General features: G+C 47.5%; 2 protein-coding genes across 9 annotated transcripts in view; one reads left to right on the forward strand and one right to left on the reverse strand.

Moving 5' to 3' along the window:
- Nucleotides 1-3,256, forward strand: part of Eif2ak4 (eukaryotic translation initiation factor 2 alpha kinase 4) — a 91,671-nt gene extending 88,415 nt beyond the window's left edge. For 6 of the 8 annotated variants that reach the window (XR_003378446.1, XR_003378445.1, XM_005364240.2 and 3 more), the window contains 2 exons: nucleotides 1,962-2,080; nucleotides 3,015-3,256. Coding sequence is in view for 4 of the 8 variants with exons in the window: in XM_005364240.2 (XP_005364297.1) it covers nucleotides 1,962-2,080; nucleotides 3,015-3,072 (177 nt within the window). In the remaining 4 variants the exon portion in view is untranslated. Of the gene's footprint in view, nucleotides 1-1,961; nucleotides 2,081-3,014 lie in introns of those variants that run through there. The other 2 variants (XR_003378444.1, XM_026787876.1) reach the window with 2 other exon arrangements.
- A 293-nt stretch (nucleotides 3,257-3,549) lies between these two features.
- On the reverse strand, nucleotides 3,550-7,427 carry Srp14 (signal recognition particle 14). Its single transcript, XM_005364242.3, has 5 exons — nucleotides 7,317-7,427; nucleotides 7,109-7,181; nucleotides 6,606-6,718; nucleotides 4,704-4,736; nucleotides 3,550-4,289 (listed from the first exon to the last, which is right to left on the reverse strand). Exons 1-5 carry the CDS (start codon nucleotides 7,338-7,340, stop codon nucleotides 4,200-4,202), a joined length of 333 nt encoding a protein of 110 aa, XP_005364299.1. The 5' UTR covers nucleotides 7,341-7,427; the 3' UTR covers nucleotides 3,550-4,199.
- Nucleotides 7,428-10,239: the final 2,812 nt, after the last annotated feature.

Consider the following 10,239-nt stretch of genomic DNA (forward strand, 5'->3'; position numbering starts at 1 on the left):
GTTGGCAGGATGGCTCAGTGGTTAAGAGCACGGGATCTCCCAGAGCTAAAGTTAGAAGCTGTTGTGAACCACTCAGCTTAGGCGCTGGGACCAGAGCTCAGGTCCCCCGGGAGAGCAGCAAGAGAGTGGAGTCATCCTCCTCCCTCCCCAGCTGACCCACAGCTCTCGATTCTCTGTATCCACCTCCCAGGACTGTGGTTAGAGGTGTGTCGCCACGTTCAGAACCTGATGCTGGGGAAATGGAACGTTCATGAGCGTTCACATGCAAGAACAAGAAGAAAGAGTGAGGAGGGACGGGGAGGGCTGTGGCCTGACCAGGTCTGAAATGGCTCATTTCCCCACCACTGGCCAGCTGGCCCTATACTGACCAATCCACAGTTGTCAACGCTGTAAGGACCCCAGCTGGCTTGTTTGGGACTTGTAATAAATCTGAAGTTATTGACACTGCCCAGTATTCTCTGTATAGTATTTCTATGTATAGTGTTCTGCCTGCATGTCCGCCAGAAAAGGGCACCAGATCTCATTACAGATGGTTGTGAGCCACCATGTGGTTGCTGGGAATTGAACTTATGACCTCTGGAAGAGCAGCCAGTGCTTTTAACCTCTGAGCCATCTCTCCAGCCCCCTAGTTTGGGAGGTTTCTTTTTTTTTTTTTGTGAGCCGCCATGTGGTTGCTGGGAATTGAACTCAGGACCTTTGGAAGAGCAGGCAATGCTCTTAACCTCTGAGCCATCTCTCCAGCCCCCTAGTTTGTTTTCTATAGCTGTGATAAAACACTGCCTCAAAGCAACTGGGGATGAAACATTTATCACTTCTTTCAGGCTAGCGTCCATTAGTGCAGGAAGCCAAGGCAGGAACTCCAGGCCAGGAAGGGCCCACTGAGGAATGCGACTATTGGCCAGCTTGCTTTCTTATATAGCCTAGGCCCACCCGCCCAGGTGGCACCACCCATAGTAGGCTAGGCCCTCCCACATAAATCACACCTCAAGGAAATGCCCCAGGGACCAATTTACTGGAGCCAATTCTTCTACTGATGGTTCCTCTTTCCAGGTTAGTTTGTGTCCTTAACAAACCAGCACAGAGCCCAAGAAGGCCTTGAAATGTAGTAATCCTCCTGCCTCAGGCTCCCAGGAGCAGAGATTACAGGCTATAAGTAATTTTTAAAACATTTCACATCAGAACTTGGAAACAACCTAAATGCCCCTCAACCAAAGACTGGATAAGGAAAATGTGGTACATTTACACAATGGAGTACTACACAGCAGAAAAAAAAGTGACATCTTGAAATTTGCAGGAAAATAAATGGAGCAAGAAAACATCATTTTGAGTGAGGTAACCCAGACCTAGAAAGACAATTATCACATGTACTTACTCATAAAGCAAAGAAAACCAGCCTACTAATCACAATCCCAGAGAATCTAGACAACAACAAGGTCTCTAAGAGAAACATACATGGATCTAATCTACATGGGAAGTAGAAAAAGACAAGATCTCCTGAGTAAATTGGGAGCATGGGAGAAAGTAGAAGGGGAGGGGAGAGGCAGGGAGGGGAGCAGAGAAAAATGTAGAGCTCAATAAAAATCAATTAAATTTCCCATCAAATAACTTTTATCTATCCATACTGTTTAGTCATGGACTAAAAATAAAATAGACTGTGTGCTAAGAGTTGGAAGCAGGAGGGTCTTCAGTTCAGGGCCAGACAGTGCTCCAGAGTAAGACTGTCTCTTCGTTCCCTGGCGACCACACAAGGAAGCAGCCAGCACTGTGGCAGTTTGTCCACAGTCTCCACTTACACAAAGTACCCAGGAACAACAACCTAAAGGCACACTGGCACAGCTGTGGCAAGGTTAAGACGCCCCCACACCTGCAGTCTTCAAAGGGAGAACCCACTCTTCTGACCCAGCAAAGGCCAGGCAATGACCCTGCTGCTCTGCCTTCATATCTGGTCTGATCTCTCCTAGTGGGATGCTGATGAACAGGCATTTAACACAACTGTGAAGCAGCTCTTGTCACGCCTGCCAAAGCAAAGATACCTCAAACTCGTCTGTGATGAAATTTATAACATCAAAGTGGAAAAGAAGTAAGTTACACAGGTTTCCTGTGGTTAAAGTTCAGGGAAGGGTTTTTCTTATTGAGGTCTGGCAATTCAGAAAGGTGACTGACAGCCAGTAAGTCCTACTCAGATCTGAATCACAGTGAGGATCTTGTCTGTTACAAACACCGTGGGCCTGAGTGCAGCTGTTCCAATTATGTTGTTCATCCAGGTGCCCTATTTCTAAAAGTACGCTGGCTTTTTCATGAAAGGGGTGGGGCTGTATGGCATGTGGAAGCCTGAGGTTTATGTCACTTCGCTCAACCACACTTCACCCTTTCCTTTTGAGAGAGGGCATCTCTCTGAACCTGAAGCTCATCAGATCAGCTAGGCTGACTGGCATCAATGAGCTTCAGGGACCCGCCTATCTGTACCCTGTCCAAGGCTAGAGTGACAGGCGTGTACCACTCTGCCCAGCTTTTCAATATTGGTTCCAGGGATCCAAACTCGGTGCTTGCTGGCGTGAACCTTACCCCCATCTCCCATGCCCCAGAAAATGTTTAATTAAAGAAATAAGCCAGGGATGGTGGCACACACTTATAATCCTAACACTTGAGAAGTAAATACAGATCAGGAATCCAAGGACATCTTTAGCCTTAAAGGCAAGTTTGAAGTCAGCACGGGGTATATAAGACTCTGACATACAAAAAGCAAAGGCATACATACATACATACATACATACATACACACACACACACATACATACATGCTGTGTATGTCAAAATGCCAATCATGTATGTTACCATGTAACTTCAAGGGTGTCGAGGAAGCTGGTAGTGAGTGGCTATCTTCTACATCAAGCCTTTGTTAGTTGCAGCTCCAGGAAAGCTTACACACTAGTGATCAGTCTCCCATCACATTCAGCTGGTGTTTTACCCTACGGAGTTAAGTCTGCCATCAGCCTGCCTGTCCTTCTTTGCAGGGTGTCGGTGTTGTTCCTGTACAGCTACAGAGATGACTACTACAGAATTCTGTTCTGACGCTGAAGAACTGTTGCTGCATTGTTCAAATGGACAGGGCTTACACTGGAATAATGGAATGTTGTACATTCAATTCATTTCAACTTGAAATTCTAATAAGCTGTCCTACAAAGTTGAACTTTGTAGGTTTTTCATGTATGTTATAAATTTATCTTTTTGGATATAATAAATGCTTTCATACATATCTGCAGTTTTCCAGTTGCAGCTCTGCCAGCACTAGAGCTATATGGAGCTGAGAACCACCTTTTTCTTCCCTTGATCCTGCACTCTAAGCACATGAAAATGTTCTAACATTTTCCAAGTGGAACAGACATAGAGATCAAAAGCCATCCCTTGTGATCTGTTTTGTCTCTTTAGTTGGAGGTGGAAGTGCAGAACAGGGTCTCAGTATGCAGCCCAGGCTGGCCTCAAACTCAAACTCGGCCTGCCTCCAGACCATTGAGAGTACAGGCTTGTGCCACCACACCAGGCAGAATCTTTATTCTATAACATAATATTTATTCTGTTGTCATTAAGCGAACTCCTGTTTGGCTATAAGAACTCAGACTTGCTGAAGGAATTAGAAGATTAGACAACAAGGTCCAGGGAGATGGCTCAGCAGTAAAGATACTTGCTGCCGAGTTCAATCTCAGGATACATGAGGTAGGAGAGAACCTATCATACAAGCTGACGCTGTGGCACAGAGCAAATGTGTGCACGAACATAAAAATAAATGTAACTTTTTAAAATTATACAACCAAGTAAATAAACCCACCCATAGGATAACATGACTTTTAATAAAACTGTCAGATTTCTATTACAGTATTCTCAAAGACAAGGCAAAAACCATTGAGTAACTATCATTCTAGAGTTAATAGTTACTGTCACAAACAAGGTAGGCAAAGAAACAGCTAGCATGGATGGACTTGACGATGCATGGATCTCAAAGATGACACTTGAAGGCTGGAATCTAAAAATACCCAGCCAAACAATGGAGATCAAAAACCAACTGGCTTCTTAGCACAACTACCTTATGATCGTCCAACCCTTCCCTTAAACGATGCTTGTATGGAAACAGTTACATACAGAGGGTGCCAAAAGCAGCCAACAGGAAGCTGCACTTCAGCTGGCTGGTAATGGCCACGCCTTCACTGTGCTGGCTTCGTCTTCTTACTCTTGCTCTTCTTGTCCCTCTTCTTGAGCCCATCCATGTTAGCTCTCAGCAGGTTTGAATAGGCCTGGAAGCCAGAACAGGGGCTTAGCAAGAAAAGGTACAAACTGGGGCAACAGCTGACTCTTCCACAACGGACTTAAGAGCAGCCGGCATCAGAAAGCTACAGGGATACCATAGGACACCCACACTGGGAACTGGTGTGCCGCAGAGAAAGCCTTCAGGAGCTCCTGAGACACTCTTCCACAGGGAGCTGCAGGCTTTGCACTCTTTTTAAGCAAAAAAGAATGCCAGGCAACTTATGTTCGACAATATTATACAGTATATGTGAAGTTTAAGCAAAACTAGCCTTACAAAGGAAAAAAACCACCATTGGACAATATTCATAAAACACCATAGGCAAGCAGTGACGGTCCCCCGCCCCCCAACCAGTACCCATTCCTCTAGAGAGGAGTGGAGGACACAAGGAAATGGCGCTTACCATCTGGAACTTATTCACTTCTTTGGAACTCACCTGGAAAGGAAAAAGACCACCTCTTTTTATACATAGACACCACCTATTTTACCCAAAGAAGATCTCAAAATGCTTCATCAAGACAACACCTAGGCCAGACACAGTGACACACATGCCTTTTTCTCTCAGCACTCTGGCGGCAGACCAGCCTGGTCTGCAGAGCAGGCTGCAGGACTGCACAGAGACTCTGCCAACAAGCAAGGGAGCCCTGTGCCTTCTTACACATGAGATTGCACCAGGATGAGAAGGCAGGAGTGGGCTCCCACCAAACCTATTCATCTTAAAAATCCCTCAGGCAAGCCCACGCTGCTAATCCCAGTCCCTGCAATTGTGACGCAGAGAGGGCAAGACAGCTGTAAATTTAAGGTGGGGGAAAAAAATCACTTATACAGATGCCCCTGAGTCTCTTCCCTGGACTCAGAGAGACATCAAAGGATACATCAATCCAACTCCCTCGACTGAGCATGGTGGCACTGGCCTGAGTCCCAGCTTGGGCTGGAGGAAAATGAGTTCCAGGCCAGTCTGGGATAGAGAAACAAGAACCTGTCTCAAGAATAAAAAAAAAAAACCCACAACAACGACCAAAAAAAACCCACTTTGTCTTCCATTATTTCAAACTAATATAGGCACATTTCAAGCTGCCACAAAAGAAATAATGCCTAGGAAGAGTCCTCAGTTTTCTCTCTGACAGCCACAAGAACTTGCTTTGCTTTAAAAGTCTCCTCAGATAGCTCATAGAGGATGACACACATCAGTTACTGACTGCAACTCCATGGGTTTCATGGGCTAATGTGACAAGTCAGTCTGTCATTTTGAATCAGGAAATTTTTGTTTTGTCATATTCAACCTTTCATAAAAAGACCACAGTTCCTGACTATAATTTCAAGTGCAAAGCCTACCCTGCAGTTACAGGTTTGCTAAGTGAACCACAAAAACAAGGGGAAATCAGCTTGAAAATAATCATCTAGCAGGGCAGTGGTGGCGCAGAATGTTAATCCCAGCATTCAGGAGACAGAGGCAGGTGGATCTCTATGAGTTGTAGACCAGCTTGGTCTACAGAGTGAGTTCCAGGACAGCCAGGGCTGTTACACTGAGAAACCCTGTCTTGAAAAACCAAAATCATCTAATCCCCATAAATTATTTACTGAAGGCCCAGCACAGAAATCAGTCTTCATAACAGCTGCTGAAAGAATGGACCCATATACTCATTTTATTTCCAGAGAAACTAGCAGAACAAGCATTTGGCTTCTACTTTCTGTTTTAAACATTTACTGTTGATAATTTGTACTATGAAATAACTGGGAAGGTGGTCCACACCTATGATCCCACTACTTTGGAGACAGGCAGCAGAGTCAAGGGTTCAGGGCCATGCTAGGCTACATAATGAACCTGAATTATATGAGACCTCATCTGAAACAAACAAAACAAAAGTAGGTCCTGATCCCAAAACAGCCTGGAAGTGACTGGCCAAGAATGAAAGCAAGAGGGAATAATTCAAACACGCCCCTCCTGGGTTAATATAGTTTTAAGATTCAGTTCAGGGGACTGGTGGTGGTGGTCATAACACGGTGATGACTTAGCATGATGAAGACCTGGCCTAGTCCCACAGAAATCGTCCTGTATCTGTCCCTGCTGATAACAGCCCTGTGACCCCAGTACAGGCTGAAGGGCCTGCTGTGATCCTCTGAGACCACAGCCTGAACTACACAGCAAGCTCCTAAGATTTTTTTCACAATTCAGCTTACTAGCTGGCCGCGGCATGGGTTGCACCAGTACCTCAGCTACTTAGGAGACTGAGTTCACAGACTGACAGACTTAGTCTGAAAATAAGTCTGAAAATAAGGCAGAAAAGACAAGACTCCAGCTCACCACAGTGCTGATCTTCCTTTTCCCATCCGTGGCTCTCAACAGACACTTGTTTTCTGCGGGCTCGAGGCCCTCCACAGAACTCTTCCGTGGAGTGGGTTTGGTGCGACCATCATCTGCGGAAAACAATAATAACACATCCTGGTGAACACCGCCACAGGCATTGCTGCTGGGGCCAAGGTGGAAATCGCAGAGAAGGGGTTACAGAGGAGACCCAATCCACCATCACTAAGTGGTTCGGATATGGCCAAACGTGGGGGCAACAACTTGAGGCTGTGACCCCCCCCAAGGCACATGCGATCTCACTAACGGAGCAGGGACTGGGCTGCCTGGCACACGTGGGCGTCTGTCACGGTGAGTGGGTGCCGGGAGCCCTACCAGCCACACTTGCCAGCGCCGCCGCGACCCTGAGCCCTGGAGTCGGGGCTCCCGGACAGCAGACGGCCTCCGGACTGCCCCCTCCCAGCCGCTGCCCCGCGCGGGCCCCGGCCCCGGGGGCTGCTTACACTTCTTCAGGGTGATGTACACGCTGCCCGACGACCGGCACTTCTGGAAGAGCCTAGTCAGCTCCGTCAAGAACTGCAACACAACACGCCCAGTTAGGCAGCCTCCAGTCCTCGCCCCGCCGCGTCACCGCCCTGGCCCGCCCGCAAAGGGAGAAGCCCGAGCTGACCCCACTTGTTCGACTCCCCGGCCCTCCGGGGCAGCCGGTACCTGCTCGCTCTCGAGCAAAACCATCCTGGTCTCCGCAAGTTCCAACTCCGTCAGCAGAAGCCGGGGCTAGCGCTTACAGCCGGAAGTCTCCTCTGTTATGGGCTGGGCTTCCGCTCGTAGTTGCACTTCTTCCGCCAATCCCTGCCTCACTCCTGTGCACGCGCCAGCCCCTTCACACGCGCGTGCGCGCGTACACACACACACACACACACACACACACACACACTCACATACCCCTACACCTTCAGCCTGTCCAGGATGAGGAATGACATTGGCATTTTTGGGCCTTGGACTGTCATGCCATGCTTCACCCCAGGCCCAGAAGAAATGAGAGCAAAAGAAAGATTTGATAGAAACATTCAAGTTACCCAAGAGTCCTTTGCCTCAGGTTCCTTATTTTTAAAGTGAGAATAACAGTACCCCTTTCACAACATGGCTGTGAAGAGCAGATGAATTTATATTGAAATACAGACTTCTGTCTGGTACTAGAAGAGCAGATGTGTTAATATTGAAATATGGAGCGCTGTCTGGTTCCCAGAAGAGCTAACTAAGCTTTAATCGTTTGTCTTGGTCAGTGTTCTGTTGCTGTGAAGAGACACCATGACCAAGGCAACTCTTATAAAGGAAAGCATTTAGCTGGGAGCCTGCTTCCAGTTTCAGAGGCTAGTCCATTATCATCACTGTAGGGACCCTGGCTGCATGCCACAGACTGGAGAGTTCTATAGCCTGATGCTTAGGCAGAGAGACTCTGAGCCTGGCATGAGCTTTTGAAACCTCAAAGCCCACCCCCAGTGACACACTTCCTCCAACAAGGCCACACCTCTTAATCTTTCTAATCCTTCCAAATAGTGCCACGCCCTAGTGACTAACCATTCGGATATATGAGTCTATGGAGGCCATTATTTCCACCACACCCTTGCTATTTCCATTGCCATTCTCAACAACAGGTTAATTTATGTGGTCCTAGAACTCCAGGCCTTGTGTATGCTAGGCAAATCAATACTTTACCATTGAGCCTATCTGCATCCCAATCTCTCTAAGTAGGCTGGGTGGCCCTAAAGTCCAACCCCCCAGTTCCAACAAAAGTGACTAAAGTCCAGGCCAATTCTCCCTCCAGGGTTCTAGGCCCTGCTCTACTGAAAGCCAACTTGAACCCTGGGCCTTTGAAAGGGCAAGATTTCAATCTTACAACAGGCTTTTGGTGAGTGCTTGTTAGCCTGTGCTGTGTAGGGTCTGGGGGTACAGTGGTTCAGAGACACACTAAGGTCCTGGTTTCCTTGAATTCCCTAAAACAGGTAAGGAGGAAATAACCAGAAGAGTGAGTAGCTGAGCTTCTGGCAACAGAACTGTGAAGACACGGAAGGAAGGGTACAGTGGCTGTGACAGGCACCTCTTTAAATGGTGGTCAGGGGAGCTTGCCCTGCAGAGATTAACGCCAGGACTCTGAGGAGTTCCCTGATATAGAATCTCCACTCAAACAAAGCCCAGTCCTCAGCTGCACCACAGCAGACAACTTCAGCTCAGAGTTACAGAGAAGCATTGGCCACTTTAAAGCAGAAATAAGAGTGCCCTATAGAGACAGTGTGAACAGCTTCAACTTGAATCAGAGGGTCTAGAGTTATCCCGGTCCCTCATTTTGTGTGAGACCTGGACCTTATTCTGACCGTAGTACCTACCCCAAAGGGTTGTGTTCCAGCTGCAAAGAGGTAATTCCACCATCCTGTAAGAATTTACATTAGTTACTAAAGTTTCTTTCACTTCCCAGAACTGAGAAGGCCTGGTATTATGTGCCCCAAATCCTAGCAGTGAGGAGGCAGAGGCAGGCAGGCAGATGCAAATTGGAAGCCAGTTTGATCTAGCTAGTGACTTCCCGGCATAGTCAGAACTATGGTCTCTCTCCCCAGAACCCCTCTTTGGAAGTCTCTAGCGCCTCCAAATGTATGCAATTAGCCCTGGCCTTCTTCCTCCTTTAGTTAGATAAAACTGAGGAGGCCCCGCATCTTCCCAGCAGGCGACATCAGCTCCTCGGCTCAGCCTCCCAGAGGCTCTCCTGCAGTATTCCTCACAGCCAGCAGGGGACGCCATAACATTATTGGACAGGTGCAGCCTTAGTCGCCCAGGGGCTCCTAGATCTTGGATAATAATTTACCTGAACCTAGCAGTTCTCAACCTTCTTAATGCTGCGACCCTTTAATACAGTTCCTCATATTATGGTGACCCCTGACCATAAAACTGTTTTCGTTGCTACTTCACAACTGTAATTTTGCTACTGTTATGCATTGTAATGTAAATGTGTAATATGCAGGATATCTGATACACAATCCCTGTGAAAGGGTCATTCAATCCCCTCAAAGGGTAGTTCAACCCCCTCAAATGGTCGTGACCCACAGGTTGAGAAATATAGCCTTAGCCAGATATCCTAGATTCTGGGCCTTATCTTTAAAGCATGCTTCAGGAGGGGCCTGGAACATTCTGAGGAACAAGGAGATTACCAGTCATCCAGTCAGTGAACAGGGACTAATCAGACACCCTCTGGTGCCAAACACTCACTGTGTGGGTATCCAAAGCAGACCTGTCTGTACGGGAAGGAGTAACTTCTCTGAGCAGCTTTGTGCAAACGTACTGAGGAGTTACCAAGTACCAGGCTCGTTTCTAGGCTCCTTACCTTTGCTTTCTTGAGTCCTCCTACCAACTCTGAGATTGAATGCTTCATGCCCATTGTCACTAAAGCACCAATAGGTTAAATGACAGCAAGAAGGACTGGACCTTTAGAGCCCAGTGTACAACGTCAATATGGCTGAGCCCAGTCTGAAGGGAACCCCCACTGGAGACTGGACCGCTCAGATATCCACAGATATGGCCACACAGATGTAAGGGGAGAGGGCAGAATATTGGCCAGCTCCGGCACCCCACTCTCCTCCCT

The sequence above is a fragment of the Microtus ochrogaster genome (genome assembly GCF_000317375.1).
Source record: "Microtus ochrogaster isolate Prairie Vole_2 chromosome 14 unlocalized genomic scaffold, MicOch1.0 chr14_random_1, whole genome shotgun sequence".
Lineage (NCBI taxonomy): Eukaryota > Metazoa > Chordata > Mammalia > Rodentia > Cricetidae > Microtus > Microtus ochrogaster.

What these genes read in the sequence shown, in the direction of transcription:
- Srp14 (XM_005364242.3), bottom strand. Translation starts at nt 7,340, where the DNA reads ATGGTTTTGCTCGAGAGCGAGCAG. An exon ending in TTTTGCTCGAGAGCGAGCAG is followed by an intron (nt 7,182 to 7,316) that starts GTACCGGCTGCC and finishes GTTGTGTTGCAG; the next exon opens with TTCTTGACGGAGCTGACTAG. An exon ending in AAGTGAATAAGTTCCAGATG is followed by an intron (nt 4,290 to 4,703) that starts GTAAGCGCCATT and finishes TCTGGCTTCCAG; the next exon opens with GCCTATTCAAACCTGCTGAG.